Source organism: Meriones unguiculatus, chromosome X (assembly GCF_030254825.1).
Source record: "Meriones unguiculatus strain TT.TT164.6M chromosome X, Bangor_MerUng_6.1, whole genome shotgun sequence".
Classification (NCBI taxonomy): Eukaryota; Metazoa; Chordata; class Mammalia; order Rodentia; family Muridae; genus Meriones; species Meriones unguiculatus.
In genome coordinates this window covers 92,248,742-92,271,626 of record NC_083369.1, presented here as the reverse complement: position 1 = coordinate 92,271,626, position 22,885 = coordinate 92,248,742, and the positions used below count along the sequence as shown (strand labels likewise).

At 40.4% G+C, this 22,885-nt stretch overlaps 1 protein-coding gene across 3 annotated transcripts in view; it reads left to right on the top strand.

Annotated features, from left to right (window-relative positions):
• The first annotated feature begins 3,361 nt into the window (after window positions 1–3,361).
• Srpx (sushi repeat containing protein X-linked) overlaps window positions 3,362–22,885 on the top strand; it is an 82,993-nt gene continuing 63,469 nt past the window's right edge. For all 3 annotated transcript variants that reach the window (XM_060374528.1, XM_060374527.1, XM_060374529.1), the window contains exon 1: window positions 3,362–3,618. In XM_060374528.1, coding sequence (XP_060230511.1) covers window positions 3,495–3,618 — 124 coding nt within the window. In that variant the 5' untranslated portion in view covers window positions 3,362–3,494. The remainder of the gene's footprint in view (window positions 3,619–22,885) is intronic.

Below are 22,885 nucleotides of genomic sequence, written 5' to 3'. Positions count from 1 at the left end.
GAAAGGGACTTTCTTAGGCTGTCATTATGAAGCTTTGTTAGCACTTCTGAAGGTAAAGCCCATAGCAGTGCGCAGGTCACTTGCCATGTCTCTAGTCACCAGGAGCTCTTTATTCCCATATTATTCCACACTAAGATCCCCGCAAGTTTTCCACTTGTTATTTAAGTTGTAGCCGCAACATGTCTTCTATTTCAGATTTCAGCTGTGGTTCTCTGATTTGTCTGTCTTTCCAGATGTTGAAAGATGGTGATTTGCCCTGAAAACTCAGTTCTTTTTTGGGTGGAAGAAAAGTTGTCCATTTTCAGAGTATTCAGCCCACTTTGGTTGTAAGGGTAACCACACCAGTTTCTAATCAAAAGACAGCTATCACCAAAAGTTCTTTACTTCTTTATTTTTAAATTTACCTTCTTGAATTTTTTTTCTATTCTCCCTTTGTTCTTTAAAAACTTTTTCTTGAGTCTTCACTGCAAACATCAAATCAATTGTTTCTGAAATTGTCTCTGTCTTTCTACACACACACACACACACACACACACACACACACACACACATCACCGATCTGTTTTCCTTTGCATCTCCACAGTGGACATACTATCTGTTTCTTATGTTGAGTCATTCTAAGTATCATAGGAAGAGAAGTCTCTTTAAACCAGAAAATTGTAAACACCTCTTATTCTTAGACTGTCCTTATTTACTTTGTACTTGACTTAAGGTAGTCTCACCTTCACCCTCTCATAGCTAGGTTTTTAACAGAAATCAATAAGCACAATACTAACCTAACTCACCCTAATCTTGTATTCATTCAACACAGGTCCAATAAATGCATGTCAAATCACCTTGTCCTTCTAGTCTCTATTCTTGGAAAGTCCAATACAACTTGCTGCCTGTGTAAGCATTACTTTCTGAATTGTTTGGTACTGATTGTAATAAGTACAGATAACAGATTAATATTTTAGAAACTTATACAACAATTTGAACGTCATTTGATATCTGAGAAATCTAAGACATTCATTTTCAATTACACGTCAGATTTTATTTTTTGTGTCGCATTCAATAAACAATTTGTTTCTCAGATGTATTCAGTTGAAGAATCTGGCCATGGATATTTATTAAAAATATAAAAAGATCAAAAGATAAAACCCTCTATCAGTTAACAGGAAAATTTTTATGACCTGTGCAGTAAACACTGTGTTAGTTAGCAAGAAATTGATACACTAAACCAGAAAATATTATTGCCCAGTTAAATGTGGCCAGTAAATTTAGCCAAATATTAATCCAATATAACATGACAAACTCTTAGTATGGCCATGTGCTTGGTTTTCCATTTGTTTCAACTGGAGTTAATGTTGTGGATATCAAAACAAAATCTGGGATCATTTTGGTATACCTGAACATGATGAAAACCAAGGAGAGGTTCCTGGCTTTTACCACCATAACAACTCATTTTCTGCAGAACGGTAAGTGAGTCATTTAAATTTCTCCTTTCCACCCATTTATCCTGAGAGTATATGGAAATGGATGAACCAAAGATCTGGTTTAAGAGTATGGGAGAATGAAGAGATGTGGAAGACTGGATGTAATAGAGAGGAGCTGGCCTTGACTTTGACTTTCTTAGGCATCTCCTTCCCTGCAGTATGTATGGATGACTGTCATGTCCTCCTCTAGTGCTGACCCTGGGTGTACATGTTCAAGGAAGAAAGAGGGAGTAAATCTTAGGCTTCCATTCTTTTTGTTCTTCATGGTATCCCATTTTGCTATTGCCCAAGGGGCAAGACTATTGTTGAGTTCTACCTCTTGGTACTGCAGATGACTGTCACAGCTACCAGATGACTGTCATGGCTACCAGACTGGGATGTCTGTGTTTTTTCCTGCCACTCTGCCAAGGGGTAGGGAATTATTCAGAGGACAGACAGATGTCTGTATCCCTTGAGGTGTCTTGAAAAGGTTTTGTATGCAATTTTGCTAGTGTTGCTGGTAATGGTGTAAAGGTACGTTCTTCCTTGCTAGGGTTCATATGTAGCCCAGGCTGACCTTAAACTCATTATCCTCTTGTCTCTGCCTCCTGAGTGCTGAGATCTCAGGTCCATACTGTCTTGTTAGCTGTGTGTTTTCAGAAACATTTTCAATAATTTATTTTTCTAATAATAATAAAATCTCACATGCCAAGACATTTCAACAGCACAAAGGATTTAATAATAATTTCAATTCATTTTTTTTTCTCTGCCTTCCCCATACTGTTCTGTGTTACCCTGCTTTCTCCAAACCACAAATGTCAGCCTCATGGAGCCATTATTTTGCTCCAAAGGACGTGGAAAGAAGTTTTCTCAAATTCTGGAGAGGGTAATATGGAAACCCAAGTCTGGAGGTTTACTGTGAAATGGGAAAGGTCTTTCTGAATAAACGAATTAAAAATCTTCTGGGTCATTGCTCCCAAAGACCTTGGTCTAACAAAAAGACAATCTTGGTGTGAAGAAAGATGCAGTTCTGCAGTGGATACCATTTCTGTCTGGTCACAGGGCTCTGTGACACAATGGCAAAGTAGCTGAGTATTGCCTTCCACAAATGCCTCAAAGAATACAGATCCAACGTGGAGGCAGCCTAGAAACCTTATCCTGATGCTAGCATGTAGCTGTGGTAGCCCACTGGGTGGAGGCTTTGGGCTGGTCCTACTGTTCTAAGATGGCTGAGAACAACCCTGGAGCTGGACAGGTCTGGCTGCAGGAAACTACCACTGAATCTGTGAAGTTGCGGGTAGGCAGAGAACTTCCTGTGCCTGTGCTCCCTTTCAGCCGACCCTTAAATCCCATCCTAAACCGCAGCAGCACAGCAGGCCTGCAGCAGGCCAAACCCTTTACAAAAGAGAAACACCCCCTGCAGTATGGGCATGCCTTGGCGCTGGTGTAATCACACACCTTGTTTCCAATTTTGCTTCTGTCTGAAACAAGTTCCTGGGTGGCCCTATTTTCAGGTACAGTGGGCATAATAATAATAATGAACTTCCGGAGTATTCGTGAGTATCAAACCGTCCAGTTTCAGAGGGCAACTCTGAACTCATAGATTGCCTCTTTTTCTCTGTGACACGGTAAGACTTCAGTACTCAGCACGCCTGGATTCATTCTAAGGGCCCCAGGATCCCTGAGTTCTTGTAGTCACTAGTTTGTGTGTTGGAGCTGAAAGGCATACAAATGAAGCAAAGGATGCTTTCGCAAGTAATGGGTTTCTAGGGCCTCTCGCTGGATACCTCCAAGGGGGAACAGCCGGCTTTCCAGAAAGAAGGGGTGGCACAAAAAAGAGGGGTTGGGCAAATTGTGGGGCGGGGAGTCCTGAACTGCTCTGTGTTCCAGGGAGGAGGAGGAAGGAGGGCAGGCCACAGACGGGAGGGAGGGAAAGGAGGCCGCCAAGGAGGAGTTTTCCAGCCTGGCCTTAGCGGCTCTGGCTCACTACAACAGCCCCTCTGTCTCTTGGCTTCCTCCAGCCCCTTAAGTGCGCTGCTCATGCTGCCCAGCAAGGGAATGCGCCGGCTCGCCATGGGGAGCCTGGGACTCAGACCCATGCTGTGGCTGCCTCAAGTGCTGCTGCTGTTGCTGCTGCGCGTCCCGCAGAGCTGGGGATTTCCAGGTAGGAGCTAGAGATGGAGGTATTTCCCCGGCTGGAAATAGAGGAACCTCGAAACAGTCTCCGGAAACCCCTCGCTCAGAACACAGGGAGGTGTGGGGGCGCCCTTTGTTTATTCTGAACTCAGCTTTTGTGGTCCCAGGAGCGGGTAAAGAGGAGTGGGGCTGCAGACTGGGTACAAGGAACAGAGAATTATCATGCAGTGCCTGGAGCCTGAACCCAAGCACCTTCTGCTCCAGGGCTCCAAGGTTTAAATCAAACCCTCTTGATGTAGAAGGCTACAAAGAGAAAGTTTGGCCACAGGCTTATTTGCTTCTTTCTAAGCACACTGCTTCACTGCTTTGCTTTCTTTTCTTTCTCTTTCTTTCTTTCTTTCTTTCTTTCTTTCTTTCTTTCTTTCTTTCTTTCTTTCTTTCTTTCTTTCTTTCTTTCTTTCTTTCTTTCTTTCTTTCTTTCTTTTTCTTTTTTCCTTTCACAGGGTTCTGATGGCTGTCAGCTCTCTGGGCCTGGCAGCTTACTTTTGGAAGAAGACCCATGTTTTAGCCCCCTCTGGAGGCCATGGACTTCACCAGCCAGAGGGGTTTTCACACAGCACACCCCCTTGTCCTGTTCTCCCGTCCCATCCCCCAAACCCACACCTCCACCCCACACCCAGCGAGCCATACTCTGGGATTCCGAGAAAGTTTGCTTCTCTGAGGGAGAAGTGCCAACTGACAGTGGTGACATGTGGCATGCACTTGGTTAGCACCAGGGAAAGCAGGAAAGGCGGCTGGATTGTGCTGGAGGGCGTGGTCTCCAACATCTAAGGGGACCCTGGTATTTACTGGGTTTCACAGTGAAGGGAAAATTCTCATTGGAAATGCTTCTTTAAAAACCCCTAGTTAAAGTCCTCACAATGAAATCTTAGGCTAATAGAGAGTGTCAGAGAGGCGCAGCTGGCTACATGCTATGCACCCCTGTGGCCTTAGAATGAAGAGTCAATCAATATGGGGGTTTTTAACTTTCTGTTAATAGAAAAGTGGTGACATTAAGTATAAAGTATGAAAATACTCGCCTTTGTGTTCGACATCAGTATGTACAGTTTAAATCTGGAGCCTGAAAACAACAACAACAAAAACAAAAACAAAAACAGTCCTCAACTGAGATAAAATGATAAGGAGGTCCCAGGTAGGGAGCTGGGTAGATGTAGGGATGGCTTTTGTTCCAAATCAGTGGATGGATGGATGGGTGGGTGGGTGGTGTGTGAATTAATAGACAGGAACATTTGTGTTTTGTGATGATGCTTGCAGGTTTGAAGTTTTGCAGGAACTGCCTGGGGTGGGGGGGGAGTGCAAAGGAGTCTTTCCCTTTGTTACTAGAAAAAAAAATAATTTTATGATGTTAATGTCCCACTCACCCCCTTGACAATACTTTTGTTAAAAGGAGCTTAGAGGGGAAGGAGACAGTCTAAGTGAAAGAATCTCAACTTCTGATTGAGTTTGTCCCAGAAAGGCTCCCTTTCTCATACGCTTTTCCTCCTCTCTCTGACTCTTCCCATCCAACCTCTTTCACTCAGTTTCTACCTTATATAGTATAGCTTGCTGCCAAGCATCAGACTCCCACAGACTCCTAGATTTGCCAGCTCAAGCACTTACTACTGTTTATGTTTTAGGGGTGACCTTGGCTTTCTTGACTTAGTCTGCCAGCCTAAGTCCGGTCAGTCAGGTGGAAACCAGGTTCCTCTTTGCCACCAATTTTTTTGTTGTTATTGTTGATTCCTGACCTGCAGTCTGTCTTTGCTCAGATGAGCTGAAGTTTTTCTGACAAGCACTTTCCAGGAGCTCTCTGCCCTCCCTCAACCCCTCCCACACCATTTTTCTTGTCTATTTTTAGCCTGTTTCTTTTTAAAATTATTTCTTTTATTTTTTATATTTAATATTCCATTTTCCTTCCTCCAAACCCTCCCCTGTGCCCCACCCCCTTGCTTTCTATACTACAGAATGCTAGTGAGTTGGATCCCTCTCTTGGCACATCTCAATGGAGTATCTTGGGGAGTGAGTTCTGTTGGGGCTGTTGAATCTGACAGAGGGAATTTCAGTCCAAGCCAGAGACTGTAAATTTCTGGGGAAGGGAAACACTCTAGACTTGTACATCTGGAGACGAATCACATAAGCTGAGTTCACTATTCATGCAGTGACAGGTTTTAAAGGTTGTCAGAGGGGCACCCCTTCCATATGTGGACTTCATGTCTCCAGGAAGAACCAGTGAAAGAAGATTTGGATCTGCAACTTCATAAAGAGGTGGCTAGGGATTTAAGACCCCATCAGCTCTCTAATTATGTAACCATCTGAGCTCTTATAGCAAATCTGTCAGAGAAAGGACAAATCTTTTCCATTTTCACTGGGAGAAGCTATCTGGAGTTCTTTCAACTCTGAATTTGATGCAGCTTTTCTGAGCCCCTGATTTATTCTTTGCAGCCAATCAAAGACTGTGTATCTACAGAAATCCACACAAAGCATCTGAGTGATCCTAACAAAGTTGCCTGTGTTTGTGTTTGGATTCCTTTAAGAAATGGGAGTTTTCATTAATTCTATTCTTAAATTACCTCATGAAAGTTTCTGTACTTTTGAGACTTTGGAGGTTCACTCTAACTCCTGCAAAAAAAGCTGAAGGTGGAGAATGAATGTCGTGGCCATGGAAAAAGGCATTGCAAATTTCCTAGCACTACAGAAAACAGGTAAATTAGTGTGGGAAAACCTTAAAGCTAAATCAGACCATGGCAGTCAAAGCAGGCCTTGACACTGCTACATTTAGCGATAAGTATTAGGAGCAGAGCACCTATCTCAGGCTCTACAATTAAGGTCTCATCATAAACTGGCTAGAAATTTCCATTTGTGTTTAAAACATATAATCAGCTGACAAAATTACTCTGCAATATAAAAAGAAGATATGCTAGAGGGAGGAGGGCAGTTTTTGTCTGGCTTTGTCTTTGCTGAGAACAATTCTAGTACAGTAAATTGTTAACACTTCTCATTTCACAGATTTGTGAGTTGAACAAGGTACCAGAAACCATGATTAAGGCACCAATTTCAGACCTTCCTGCCTCCTTAGTCCTTGCACCATAATCAAAGTGACATCCCTTGCCTTCTAGATGACTACTACAGCATTAGTCTCTCTGAGGTTAACTTATTGTCCTTCTTCGGGGGCCAAATACAGATCTTTTAAGTGGACTGTGTGTGTGTGCTCGAGTGTGCGGGCCCATAAATGTGCATGTGGGCAGGTATGTACAGGTATGTGCAGGTATATGTGTATTCTTGTAGAACCTCGAAGTCAGTGTCAGAAGTCTTCTGATTCTTTCTTCCTTATTGGTTTTCTGAGGCAGGGTCTCTCTCAATCAATTGGGGACTCATCAATTGAGCAAAACTAGCTGGCCAGAGAGCCATAGGAATCCTATCTCCTCTTATCCATTGCTGGGTTTACAACTGTGTACCACCATGTCCTGCTCTTCATGTGAGTGCTAGGGATCTGATCTTAAATTGTTATGCTTAGGTGGCAAGCACTTTCCTGATTAAGCTACGCATATCCACTCTCATGTCAAAGGTTCCCATTATATTCAGGGTCCTGAATGGTTCAAGCACAATTCTCAAGTGCTTCACCCTTGGCTTGTAAGACCTAACCCATATGCAGTACATGGCCCTATAGTAATGTAGTGACATTTTCCTTCTTTGTAGACACCACTGCCTGCAGCTTGTACTGACCCAGCCAGCCATTCAGACCATTCAAAATTCTTCTCATTATCTAGAAACATCCAAGCTTTGAAGAAATCAACTGACTAATCCTTCCTTCCTTTCTCCCACGCTCCCTGTTTCTTCCCTCCCTTCCCCCTCCCTCCCTCCCTGCCTCCCCCCCACTTCCTTTCAGCCTAGTTATGAGGATGAGACATATGGCTTTGTGTATGCTATTCCTATGTTCTGTGGCTGAGCTACACTCCAGCTCTTGAAATTATTTCTGGATGACCAAAGGGAAGACTCCTATATTTCTTTAAATAAGCACAGCTTTTTGTGGCTGTTTTGTGGTCTTTATCACACATTCCACACATTATAAGTTATGTATTCCTCTTCTAGCTTCTGAGTCCTTAAGTGCTTCAGTTGTACTGTATTTTACCCTTATATGTATTTCTAAAGAATTATTAGCAGAATACCTGGTGCTGATGAATATTTGTGCTTGTGAAATTTAATTTACCCTGAAACTTTGATGATCTGTAAGAAAGGTGTATGGGTAAATGGGATCTTGTGACATCATGAATATACGTACATAGAAACTATGGCTTGCTGGCCACAGAGGTTCATTTTAAATCCATGAGTACCCTCTGTTTAAGCAATAACTGCCTCTGTTGGGGGCTGCAAGATGAGAGACTGAGTGCAGCCATGAGCTGGAGTTAGCGTTTATTTTTGTTGGCCACTTCATTCCATGTCCTTCCAAAGTAGTTGAGTGGTTTCCTTGGTAAGCACACACACACACACACACACACACACACACTCACACATGCGTGCACACACACACATGCCCGCACTCATTTGTGTGTGTATTCTATAACAACTCCCCTTTCAGTAAACACACCTAAAACTAGTAATTGAAAGCAAAATGAGTTTCAATAGATGTTTGCTGTTGCCAAGTTATAACACAGTATGGAGTTTGTAGCAGCCAAGTTATGATTAACATTTAGAAGATTCTCTTGCAAAAGAGCAGTATGAATAATTGCCTCTCAAGTACTAGTTTGTAGGGAGATCCTGAATGCAGTCTCTCCATCTTTAACTATAAGATTTTGGAATTGCCCATTTTAGTGGGCCTTTCTTTTGAGAGGGGCTGCTCCTTACCTGGGCTACTTATATTCTGTTCCAAAGTAGAATTGGTTTCTGTCTTCTCTAATGAAATCCAAGCTTTACCCAGAGTCTTATCTTATCAAGTGGCCAAGAATGATGAAGAAAGAGGTCTGTGCCTGGAAAAGGGGCTGGAACAAGGTATGCAGTTCCATCTTTTCATCAGTTTGCTGTCTTTTGGGGAAATAGGTAGAGTTACCTCAAGTGGCCAGCACTATTATGTAAATGTGTGATGGGCTCTGGCATGCGGGAACTTGGCCTGCTTGTTGAAGGCTGATCCTTGGAGATGCTCCTGCCTAGATGGTGATGCTAGATGTTCAGAGTTGCATTAGAATGTCTTTGGGCTTAGCTAAGCATGTTTTGAACTTGGAAACAGAATTCTGGGCAGCTTTTTCCCACATGGCAAAAAGTCCCTATCCCAATCCAGATCCACTTTGTCTTCCTGTATTCCTAAACTGTGTGAGAAAAAGACACATGTAACATGCAAAATAAATAAATAAATAGATAGATAGATAGATAAATAAATAAATAAATAGACAAGTTCAGAAAAGATGAAATTACAAGAATAGAAGAACTTTGAGTCAACCAATGAGTAGGTGGAGGTGGCCTCTCTAGTTAACACCAGCTATAGAGTTTTCAGTTTTCCTCATTTAAAAAGCAACACTGGGTTAACTGTAGCTCAAAAAGATAGACTGAATCTCATGCCCTAAGTAGAAATAAATCATAAATAAAAAATCAAACAAAGTAGATATAGACACAGACTGAAATTGTTCCTGCACTTGATGGGGAGGATATTGAGTCAATATTTGGGGCACTGATTGTTTGAAGTGGTTGTGAATAAGACCCAAACTATTCAATTTCAAAATCTCTGTAGCATGTAACAGAATTTCCAGGGTTACTTTCCAGAGGCAAAGGAAGATAACAAAATGTCAGTGAATATTTATGATACTCTGAATAAACGAACCAATTAGACAGGAAGCAAGTCTGGGTATAATTAGTTGATGAGACCTTTGGTTATCAAAATGCCAAACAGGACACTATTCTAAATGATTTAGAAACTCTGAGAAGTTTAGACATTCTGAGGGTAAGGTTTGAAGATTAAGGTTTAAAAGGAAAATTTGCATCAAATGTTCGTAGCAACATTGCTAAGGCCACCAAATACCCCAGGTAATAATTGGTTACACCTGGATCTTATGAGCACAGGGCACACTCTGTCCTCAGAAAGCTCCTTAGGTAATGATGCACACCCCAACAATTTTTAGTTCATATTGCATGTTTCTCTGTGCATTGCTCTTCAGGAAGATGATGAATGAGTTTAGACCCAATGACTCAGATTATCCTGGAAACTTGGAGTTGTAAATTGCATATATTTGTTTAAAAACCTTTTAAATGAGTTCTATTAATGACACACTTTTTGCTTGTCTTTCAGATATTATTGCAATAGTTTTTCTGTCGTGCTCTTATAAGGAGGACCTATAGTGTGATTATTCCCACATACCAGTAATTTGATTTCCGTTGTCACCATCACAATGTCTCTCTAGTTGTATTTAATGGGCATGTCTTCAATGCAGTTGCACCCTAGCATCCTCTAATGGATGGCCTTGGTCTGCACTTCATTGTGTGGGCAGCTGAGCTGTGTGACCCTGCCTGGTTCAGGCTTCCAAGGATATCCAAGTACATTAGTTAAATTGGAGCCATGGGGCAAGAATTAAGCCAACAGCTTTGGGACCCATAGTGGAATGTTGAGGAAGTAAGTGGTGGTGGTGTTCACACACAGGATTTTCTGGAACTCAGCTCCCTCATGGCCATTCCTTATAGAAAGTCTGTAGATACATTATCACTGACTCAACATTTGCCAGATCAAGGCTCCAGTTCTTGTTAATACTCAATGGTGAAATGCTGTTTCTACTTAGATTTTAACTCAGCTTTTTAGGTAGTAACATCGTACTCTTTCAGTAATAGCTATGTATAGATCTAATGCCCTCACCTATGTGAGCCAATTGTAGGGTCTTATTAATTCTTCTACCTTATAGTTTAACAGGGAATCTGGCTCCAAGAGGGAAATGACATGCCAGGATGGAATGCTTCTAGACAGCTTCAATCCACCTACTTAGATGGGTGTCTCAGGCTCTATCTAGATTTCTGTAGGAGGTTCTTTCATACCCTGGCTTCCCTGAGCATGCTGCCTAATCCATCTCCTGCAGAATCTTGGTGAAGATGCCTCAGACATGAATGCTTCATGAATTTTAGGGAGGAGCCTTTCAGGCCTAGGCTTTGGGATGCCTGGAATCATATAAGCCTTTAGAAGCAGAACTTCAGTTACAGCTTATGGAAGTGAAACCCCTTCGCTCCTGTAGGGGTGAATCCCCTTCACTTATCTCTGCAGTGACTACTACATATTAAGCACTTTTCTGTGCTTAAACTTGGCAAACTGGGATAAATTATGCTGTAGCGCTCACTGAGACCCTGACCAGAGTGTAGCACAGTATCTCTATTTATATGAATTCTTGGCTGCACTCTCCCTCAGCTTAGGTCTGGGCTGCTTAGGTATTTCTCAGTGGTTATGAGAAACTCCTGCCCCAAGGCCAGTTTTTGATCTCTTTTAAGGACCTTGGAGTTCCATAAGCTTTGCCTCTATGCCACTTGTTTTGGGTTGCACACTTGTAGTGACAGTTTAACAGCTTTATTGAGACATAATTCACCCACTACAGCATTCGCCCATTTAAACTGTACACTTCAGTGGTTGTAGTATGATCATAGAATTCTGTATCCGTCACCATAATCATTTTTAGAATATTTTATTATCTCCTCAAAGAAACTTATGCCCTCTGTCTATCACAGCCTAATCCCTTATCACTCCAACTGCTAGGCAACCACTAGCCTGTTTTCTGACTATAGATTTTTCTATTCTTTTCATTCTCTATAAGTTAAGTTACATGAAACTTGTTTTGTGAGTTACATCTCTCATTTAGCACAATGTTTTCAAAGTTCATCCTTGTTGTCACTTGATTCTATCCTGTAATTTTTTTCATTCTATGGATATACTCCATTATGTTTACCAGTTAATCACTTAATGAACATGTGGTTTGCTTTCACCTAAAGTCTCTTAAGAATAATGCTGCAGACGGCTTCTGAAAGACTCTACCTAGCAGTGTATCAAAGCAGATATTAAGACTCATAACCAAACCTTCGGCAGAGTGTAGGGAATCATATGAAAGAAGGGGGAGTTAGTAAGACCTGGAGAGTACAGGAGCACCACAAGGACTAAATATAACAGGGCACAGGGGTCTTTCATGAGACTGTTTCTCCAACCAAGGACCATGTATGAATATAATGTAGAACCCCTGCTCGGATATAGCCCATGGTAGTTCAGTGTCCAAATGGGTTCTCTAATAAGGGGAACAGGGACTATTTCTGACATGAACTCAAAGGCTCTTCCACCCCACCCCCCTCCCACCAGGGAGGAGCAGCCTTGCTAAGCCACAGAAGAGGACATTGCAGCCAGTCCTGAAGAGACTTGATAAGCTAGGGTCAGATGGAGGGGGAGGAGGTCCTCCACTGTTAGTGGACTTGGAAAGGGGCAGGGAGAAGATGAAAGAGGGAGGGTGGGATTGGGAGGGAATGAGGGAGGGGGCTACAGCTGGAATACAAAGTAAATAACCTGTGATTAATATAAAAAATAAATAAATTATAACAAAGAATAATACTGCAATGAAAATTTGTTTATAGATTTTTGTGGGACATAATACTTTATTTCTTTTAGCTAGAAGCCTAGGAATGGAATATCTGGGTCATACGCTAAACATGAAACATCCAAGAAACTACCAAACTCTTTTCCAGAATGACTACATCCTCTTTCCTTCCCACTAGTAATATGTCCTAACATCTGTACAGCCTCAGCATCACCAACCCTTACATTGATGTCTTTTCTATTAAGTGCCATCATATGATCCCTGTTCATTCACAGTTTCCCCTCAAGTATTGAGTGACAAAACTGTGTCTTTTCTGCAAACAATGAAAGGATTCTGGCCAGAGAAAGTCAATGATATGTGCTCTTTCATTGCTGGCTGGAGAGTACTGTTAGCCTATAATGCACTTCTCAATGAATTAGAAAAGGATGCCCAGTCTTGACACATCTAGTTACATGGGTATAGAATTTTATCCAGAAACTATTTTATGCTAATTCAGAAATAAGGGCAGGCCCAGGATGAAAGACTAGGAAAAGAAGGGCTGGCTAGTATGGTGATCCTCGTTGCTCTTTTGGTGGATGCTATGGTGTGGGAAACTCCCTGAACAGACTTGTAAGCAATGCTGAATGACAGTGGCTTAGCCTCAAATGAGACAAAACTATGAATCTGGCATTCTTTTAAAGCCTATGAGTATTTAAAAGCAAGGCAAAATAAAAAGCTGTGCTTGCATTTCAACATGATCTCTGTACCCTTGGATCATTGGGAACCAAGTCAAAAATTCAGATGTGCAGGCCCCACCCAAAACTTGCTGAATCAGTATCTACATTTTAACAAGATCCTGCTGATGATTTGTAGACAAGGAAATTGAGTACCGGCCTGATGAATGAGTGCAGACCTTTGCCAAACCGAGTCGCTTGCCTGCTTAAAATTGCCACACAAGGGCTCACTGCCCCTCCTCTCCCTTTTTGGTTGGTTTTGACTACATCACTGAATGAATCTTCTGGACTTCCACTTGTAAGTAAGTCCTTTACATTCCTGAGATAAATATATGCTCCTTTAGATTCCTATTCCTTTCTCTAACTCAAAATGCAAACTCTCAGGCCCTTGACTATTTCTTTCTTTTTTAAAAAGGTATTTTGTTTTGTTTTGTTTTTCTTTCTTTCTTTTTCTCAGGCCCTTGACTGTTGTTTTTAAGCTTGCTGACCAATAGGACAGCCCCTGCCTGACCTAATCCAGAACAGCAGCAAAGCACATCTTTAGATTGGCTAGTAACAGGAGCTTTGAGTGGCATTCCCTTGTAGCTAATAATTTTAGTTGTGTAATTTTAGCTAGTTAAAAGCAACAACAACAACAAAATAACAGTAAGTCAGGTCTATGGCGCAGCTCTGTACCTCCAGCTAAGCTAAGGCAAGGGTATTATTGAACTGAAGACCTGCCTGGGCTACAGAGTAAGTCCAAGGTCAATGTGGGTAGCTAAGTGAGGTCCTGGCTCAAAAAGCAACAAGGAAGTTGGAGACAGAGTTCCCTTTTGTTTTCTTATCATCAGTTGAGCAAAAATTTTAAAGTTTCAAGTGGTAAAAATATTCAAATGGAGATTAGTAATTATTTTCTTATCATTGGAATGCAACTCTGTCAATTCACTTGAGTGTAGTATGTTCCTATTTGGTGATGTAAAGATAATATTAACAGAGGTCATATGGCTTATGAAACTAAGAACAGTTTGCCTAAAATGTCTGCCAATCCCTAATGTAAGGTCTTGCTTCTGAATGTGTAACTCAAGACTCGGCTTTTCCTGGTAGCTTTAGAGAAGTGTTGAATTTTGAATACCACTCCAGGACTATGAAATTACAGCCTGCCTTTTAACAGAGGATGCCTAAGTGTTTGGAAGCGCTTCGTCCCTACCAGTAGACTCAGATCAGGACTCAGTTTGGAGGTCTAGGCCAGCCTGCTATAAGTAACAGCATCTTAATTTATATAGCATACAACAGTATATCTAGTTTTCTAGGTTTGGAAGTATTTTATACCCAGATATCTCAAACTCTCCAGAAACTAGGTTCTCATTTTAGTCTTCCCAGTCTTTAGGTAAATCCCAGTGTTGTAATCTAAGCTGGAAATGGTCTGGCCTTTGCTACCTGTTGACAGATTTACTTGATGTTGCCAGTATTTGGAAGCTGCAGACTCTGGTTTCCTTGGATCCATTGCCCGGCCAGGATCTTCCTACATGATATGGCTCAAAGCCCTCTAATGTCTTCCATACCACTTCTTCAACGTACTGCTTCCCAGAGGTGAATAGATGTCTCCTGCTTATTTAGGTTGCATTGTCATTAGTACTTGCTGAGTACTAAGGTCTGAATATAGTTTGTCTCTCTCCAAAACTCGGGATGAAATTTGGTTACCATTGTTCTGGTGTTGGGGTATGAAACTTTGAAGAGATTATTAGAACACCAGGAAGGATTATTGTTTTTCCCACAAGTGGATTCTTACTCTCATAGGACTAGATAAGATATGGTGATTGTGGGTTATTATAAAGCTAGGCCACCTCTTTTGTTTGGCATCTATATACACATACTTGTCCTTTTCTTTCTTACTATAGTTGTAATATGAGGCTAACACCATATGTAACTTTCATACCTTGAACTTCCCAGCCTCCAGAACTTCTAAGCAAAATAAATTTGTTTTCAATCACCCAGTCTCAGGTGTTTTGTTGTAGCAACAGAAAGTGGACCCAAATGCAAAGTTAAGTATGATTCTATAGTGCAGGACTGCCCAGGAAAATTAATATAATAATATAGCTTGTTACACTTTGATAGAGAACTAGGAAGAATAATGTCAATTCGTGATTCCCAGACCAGTACCAGTAGTAGCATCACTCAAGAATATGTGAGGTAAATAAATTCTCAGGCTCCACCCTAGGACCACTGAATCAGAAACAATGGTCCTGAGAAAGTTGAGCCCAGAAATCTGTATTTTAACAGATACTCCAAGAACTTCTCAGACAGTCATATATGAGAATCATTCATTTGGACAATTTCAAATCAAATTTTCAGAACATCTAACTAGATTAGTACTTCACATGTTGATTTTAATTAGAACTGTTTGTTTTAAATTTTGGGAAACATCACACTGAAATTACTGAGTAGAAGTGAACACAGCAGGCTTCAGGACTAACCCCTGAATTAAATCATCACTGTGAGATTTCTTTCCCAAATAAGCAGTTTGTATGTGCACTTGATTTGAAAAAAGTTCCCCAGGTCAAAAGGCGGCAGCATCTGGCTGATGCAAACATATGTTCTTTGCAATGTGTTTCTGTGTATTAAATTTGAAGAAGGCTAAGGAACAGCCCTTGGGCTATTTCTCTTATGCATAATTCATTCTCTTGGAATATTGATTTGTGGAAGACTGTGCTAGTCTGTAGGCAGTGATGCTCATTACAGATGATTGTCCCTGCGTTTTACACCTCACCCCATTTCTTCTCATTCCAGAACTTCTCACTTAGGGTCTCTATGAGGGCTGGAAGTATTACAGCCTCCAAGCTTCATGTAAATATTCTTTTTTTCTTTGGTCTCAGTACGTTTATATCTTCTGCATTGTCATTTACTTTCAAAGTGCCAGTGACACTGAGTCATTTGAGTGTCTGGTTGAAGTTGAAGGAACCACTAAGCTATACTTTCTCTGTGGGCTGACTGCTAGGGGCAAGCAAGAGGAGGTCAAGACGAGGAAACTGCTCTGACCTTGGCTTTCAGTGTGAACGGATGAGACAACTGATGGCTTTTACTTTTATACTTCTTTGGGAAGAGAAAATACAAATCTTGTGCTGTAGCTTACTTTGGTCTGCGCTGCAATCTGAAAAATTACGCTTATTTTTAAATCAGGTCATTTGAAGTAGATAAGTTGGAACTCTGTTGACCCTTTTAAATATGATAAAAAGAAGTTAGGGTGTAGCTCAGTGGTAGATCACTTAGCAGTTGCAAAACCTGAGTTTGAGTGTCCAGCACAGAAAAAAATATAAAAGTAAATCATATTTATTGTGAAAGCACTTAGAAACCTGAAAAGAAAGGTAGAAGAAGGTTGACCTCTTATTTTCCCCTGGACTCTAATTTTTCCCCTAGAATCACCACTCTGAGCAGTTTGTTAAAAACTTCTTGCATTTTTTCTCTGTGTGATTTTTGTTTGGTTTGTTTAAAAATTGTTTTAAAACATTTATTCAGTTTACATTCCTATCACAAACCCCTCTGCCCTCTCCTTCCCAGCCTTCCCTCCTACCCTCCTACCCTCTTCGCCCTTTCCTCCCTCCTCTTCTCCTCAGAAAAGGGGAGCCTCCCCACCCCATCAGCCTGCCCAAGCTTATCAAGTCCCATTTCCGCTAAGCACATCTTCTTCTGCTAAGGCCCTAAAAGGCAGCCCAGTTAGGGGAAAATGATCGAAAAGCAGGCAACAGAGCCCATGTCAGAGACAGCCCAGATCTAATTGCTGGGATACTCTCATGAAGACCAAGCTGCCCACCAGCTACATATGTAAATGGGACCTAGGTCCAGTAAATGCATGCTCTTTGGTTTGTGGTTCAGTTTCTGTGAGCCTTCATGGCCCTCGGTTACTTGACTCTGTTGGCCTTCTTGTAGAGTTCTTGTCCCCTCTGGGTCCCTCTATCCTTTCCCCCACATTTCCATAAGACTCCCCTAATTTCACCTAATGTTTGTCTGTGAGTCTCAGCATCTGTTTCCATCAGCTGCTGAGTGAAGTCTCTCAGAAGACAGTTATGTTAGGCTCCTGTCTGCAAGCATAGCAGAGTATCATTAATAGTGTCAGGGGATGGCTGTCTCCCATTGTGTGTGTGTGTGTGTGTGATTTCTGTAAAGACACAAGATGTGAAAAAAAAATGTCTGGACACGTGGAGCAACAATAAGGTAAATACATGGGATTATCTCATTTGCCAGAAAACAGAGGCCCATGAGATAGATGGCATTAGAAGTGAGTGTGGTCCAAAAAGAAACTTCTCTCTAGCTTTCTCCCATGCTCACTAGCTGTTAGATACCATGAATTCTCAACCACTGCCTAGGTCTGTGGCCTTGCTCAAAGCCTGGCTGAGGCCTCCCTTCCTTTATTCAGTTTTCATTGTGTCCTGGGCAATCTTTTAAATCTATTAAACTTTTGGAGGACCATATGACACACCACAAATTGCTTTTGTTCCATCATCTGGTTTTACTTTAAAGGGTAGCCTTCTTTCGTTTGTCTGTGCTGAGTGGGATCAGTTAGGTTTCAGAGCTTTGGAAATGGTCTTTAGTGGAAACAGGAGTTGGCTTTAGTTAAAGGCTCCTGCTTTATGCTGACGTCTTCAGTATTAGAAACCTGTACATTTTCCTGTTCCTCTCCTGTCTCTCAGAGCTAAACAACAAGCAGAGACACATTTGGTTCTTCAAAGTATTATGCAATAGGAGGCTATACTGGAAAAAAAAAAGTGTTCTTTTCCTTTGGACCAGAGTAATGCTTTTATTTATAAAGTTATCCTTTCAGCTTTTTTTTTTGTTAAGATCTAAAATGTGGGCACAATTAAAATTTCACAAGCCACATGCTGTCTTCATTATCTTTGCTAATTAAAAGCAGAGTGCTTGGAGGCTAAGGACGCTATTTATTCTGCCTAGAGCTTCCTCTGGGGCTTTTCTGCAGAAGTGTTTGACTAGAGGGTTCATCTAGGATACCTAGATGAACAAGCTATAGGAGCAAGGCTAACTCTATGAGGTTATGCTTCACAAGGATTACTTTCTTACTCTCTACCCTGTATACTGCTATTTTTTTCCTTTGATGAAATCAAGTTACAATGGACATGTAGGAACATTCTTGTCAAGGAAAAAATTAACATAGGGACAGTAATTGGGTGCAAAAGTGTAGGTAAATTTCCTTAGTTAAGATGACATTTCAAATCACCCACAGTGGTGACCCTCTGCAGTTTCCCAAGAATCTCTGTCATCTTGACCTACCCTTCATTCTTTGCCTCTCTGTGTCTGCCCATCATTGTACTTTCTGGGTTTCCTACCCCAAATAAGCTACTTGCACTCTGTCTTATAGCCTGCTTTGGGAGAAGACAAACATTGGCCATGTTGGAATTTAACCCAGGGTTTTGGCTTCCCTCCTGAAGTTGTTTATTTCAACTGATATATTAATACCTGCTAAACGGAGATGTGCAGTGGGCAGGTTCTATGATAGAAGCTTGATGGTTGTTTTCCTTATTATTATGCAAGAAACTACCTAAAATTTGGTGGTTCAAATCAGTGGCAACCATTTACTTATTCATGATTTTATAGTTTGGTCAGGGCTCAGTGTGTAAGGCTCATCTCCCATCCACATGCTGTTGGCTGTGTGGCTTTATCTGGGGTTATCTTTATCAAGATGGCTCCACTCACATTCTTGGTACTTCATTTACAATGGCTAAACCCCTACTTTTAAGTCTTTTAGATTGTCATTGATCATACCAGTCTATCTGTTTTTACCAAATACCCAGCAGAATAAATAGACATCTTTGTATTCAGTATACAGAGTAAAATCAAAGCCTGCCAGGATTCCATTGTAAGGTATAGATGTAGTTTGTCTTTGCTTTTTGTGGCTTGTTTTTCCCAACCTTTATTTCCCCTAGCTAGTTTCACCCCCTATCACTAGATAGGAAAGACAGAAGAATAGAGAGGATAGAGATATATAGATACCTAAATGTAGTTTCTTTCTTATTTCTTCTTTGAGCATGACTACAAAAAACAAACAAACAAACAAACAAAAAAAAAAACTGCAAGCAACACCCGTGAATAATTAACAACCACAAACTCAGCCTGTTGATGCCCTAGCATTTATAAAACCTCCAAAATTTTCCAGAATTCTTAATGTTACACGATTGCAGAAACTATGCAGTGGACCAAACAACACCCCTGTCTGAATAAACTGCTTTTACCAAGAATATATAAAGAACACTCTAAACTCAATAACAAGAAAAATAAGCAATCCCATTATAAAGATGTTAAAATGTTTTAACAGACATAAAATAAAATATATGAGGAGATGCTTAACATCATCATTCACCTACTAACAATTGGATGAACATGGCTGATATAACGTCTACTTTCATCTGCCAAAAACATGAACAAAGTCATCTTCTCTTTTTGGAAACTGACCTTCACTGTACAGTGCAAATATAAGGTGTGATCACTACTATCAAGAAGGAATTTGCACACATTTATAATCCCTGTGTAGACTGACTAGCTACTTCATATTTCCCTTACTAGAATTTAAGTGACACACATCCACAAATTGCTAGCCAGGAACTTTAAGTAACCACTGGCTACCAGCAATTTGAAGCAGATCATTTACTGTAAGCTCAAGAGGATGTGGGTGTCTTCCACCATGTCTTTCCAAGCCGATTTAGGTTTGCTAGGGATCCCTAAAAACCTCCCTTCATCTACTCCTGTCCTCAAGTACCTAATGTTATCTCATTTCAAGGAACTTGTATCATTTTAGCCACTAAAGTACTGTGTAGTACTTTAGTGTCTTTGGTACTATTAGTATAAAAGAGATTTATATCATCCTGATTTTTTTCTGTGAATTCATTTATTCTTGGTGTTAAAATCTGAAATGTATTATTTTACATTTTTTTTCTAGGAACAAATGCTCAATTAAATGCTCAGATCACTGATTTTATGACAAGTAAGAAGCAACATTTTTCATCTAGTTTCTAAATTTGGAATAAAATTCTTAGAAGAACAGCTGCAATATCCCAAACAATTTTCTATTTCTATGAATCCCAAATGCCCCCTTTTCATGCACATTCCAGAAATTCCTGGAATGAAAAAAATAAGAACATGCAGGGTTTTGTTTTGATGTATAAAGTCTGTATGTATGTTTGTATGTGTGCATGTATTGCTTGTTTTTAATATGCATACAAAGTAACAGGCTTCATTTAACTATGATATTTTTGTACATAATTTGTTTTTGTTGATCTTTTTCCCTGCTTCTCTTCCAGATCCACCAATGCCACCAGTCTCCTGCTTGCACCCTTTTGCCTCTATCCTAGCAGTCCCCCTTTCATTCTGATGTCATTTGTATCACCCTTTTCTACCCCTGTGCCTTAAGCCCTCTACCTCTCCTCTCATGATTCTCTTTCTGGTTTCATGATCTATGCCCATCACCCCACATACAAATATGCACATAAAATATTCAGTTAGGATTCACATGTGAAAGATAAAATGTAACCTTCATCTTCTAGAATCTGGATGACCCACCTCAGTATAGTATTTTCCACATTCACCCATATTCCTGTGAATTTCAGGGCTTTGTTTTCATCTATTATCTCAGTAATAGTTTCACAAGTTGATGTACAGGTTAGAACAGCTTTGTGCTCTTTATCCTGATGTGCTAGTCTGTGTGCCCATTCCTGCACTTATTTCAGTAACATCTTGCTTACTGTAGCTTTGCAGTAAGTCTTAAACTCAATAGTGTGATTTCTCCAAGTTTATTCTGATTTTATGAAATCACTTTAGACATAAATGCCAACATAAATCTTGCTGAGATTATTTATTGATGTTATTTTAATTCCATTGATAAAGTTGGGCAACAATTTGATTTTTTTTAACTTGAAATTTCCAACCAACAAGCACAGTACAACTTTCCATTTACTTGGGTCTTGTTTGACCCTGATCACTAGCTCTTTTTTTGGTAAGCAGATAAAGTAAATATTTTATTGGATTTGTAAATATGTCATCTTAAATTTATGTTTCTTCATTTTTCTGTTTTGAATGTCTTTTATTTATCTTTTAACAATTTCATATATGTATACAATCTGTCTTGATCATATTCACCCCACCTCTCCCTTTCCACTCCTCCTGGGCACTCCAAGACATCCCCTCCCTCATTCCATGCTCTCACTCTCTCTTTTTAACCCATTGAGTCCATTTAGTGCTCCCTCTTAGAACACTAATTTATCTTGCTAGCTTGATCCTGTTTAGGTCATTTAGAATGCAAGTATTACAGTTATAATGAATTGAATAATACAACAAGCATGTTCACAAGACAGCATGTTATAACACTCTTTTTCATCCCTAGACTCTTTTATTTTTCTCTGCCCCCTCTCTGGGTTTGTTCTCTAAGCCTTGGAAATGTTGATACAGATATCCTAGTCTCTTATTCTTAGTACTTTGGTCTGAATCTCTACATTAACTGTTGCCTAGTACAGAAGAAGGTTCTCTGGTCAAAGTTGAGAACAATGTTAATCTAAGGGTCTAAACATAATCCTTAGAAGGAAATATATGACAACATTTCCACTTAGCAAAAGTGGAGGTTCCCCACTAGGGCCAGTTACCCCCTTAGCCATGGCCTTTAGGTAAGGTTTCCAGTATCATTCTTGAATCATTGCCTATGAAAAATGATTAAGCTTTAATAAATGATTTTTGTCTAGGTTTGTTTCATATGGCAATGTTTTTACCTTGAAGTTTAACTAATATTATAATTTAGGGAACTGATTGGAATGCTCACTGCTAGAAAACTCCACTATCTAGAAATATTCTATTAGGATAAGAGATAGAAAAGAAAAGCTCAAAGTCCAAAAAGTGTGAAATAATGGGTTTCTGGAATCACATTTCCAAAGGATTATGTATCTGTCCCTAGCATAGACACAAGTTGCATTTGTTCCTCAAAATAAATATAGTCTTGGAGATTGGAAAGAGTGCTTGGTAGTTAGGAGTGCTTACTAACTACTAGAGGACCCAGGTTCAGTTCTCAGCATCCATATAATGTAGGTTACAGCTATCTGTATTTTGAGCTTCAGGAGAATCTGTCTCCTCTTCTGGCCTTTCTGGTCAATTTATGCAAATGGTGCACATACATACAAGCAAACATGTATACACTAAATAAATGTTTTGAAAAAGTAAGTATAGTTCTTGAAAAAGTAAGTAAGCCTTTGAGGTTTTGAAAAGACCATGCCATTCCCAGAAACCTTTCTCTCTGACTGCTTGCCTTGGACCAGGATGTCAGTGCCTCCCTGCCAGCATGGTCCCCTCCTTGATAGCCATGGACTAATATTATGAAAGTATAAGCAAGCTCCCAAATAAATGCTTTCCTCTAAATATTGCCTTGGTCATAATGTCTCTTCCCAGGAATAAAACAGTAACTAAGACAGCATCTATATAAGACTTTTTCTCACCTCATCTCTCTCATTTGTTTCCTACTTAAACTGTCTTTCAGTCTGCTGCAATGTCTTTGTCTTAATTGTAAAGATATTCAATAGGATATACCAATTCAATTTGCAAAAATGTAGAAACGAAGCTTTCTAAATGCTGGTGGGGCTGGCCAAAGTAATATGTCAAGGTGATAGTGTAGATTTGTAAGAATTCTTAGCATCCCACTCTACTGATTTTTATAGAAAACCTGTGTGGCATTCTCCAAATCTTACCGTGTGTGTGTGTGTGTGTGTGTGTGTGTGTGTGTGTGTGTGTGGTGAATGCATGAGTGTGTATCAGTTGAACCCGGAACTTGCTGATGAACCTAGTCTGGCTAGCCAGCTTCCTCCAGGGATACCCTGTCTCTGTCTTCTGCATGCTGGAATTACAGGAAGGTCACCACATCTACCTGGCATTTACCTGAGTTCTGGGGATCCAAACTTTGTGCCTCTTGCTTATACAACAAGCTCTTTAATTACTGAGTCATTTCTCAACTGCTCACTGATTTTTTTATTCACTTATAACGCTCTTC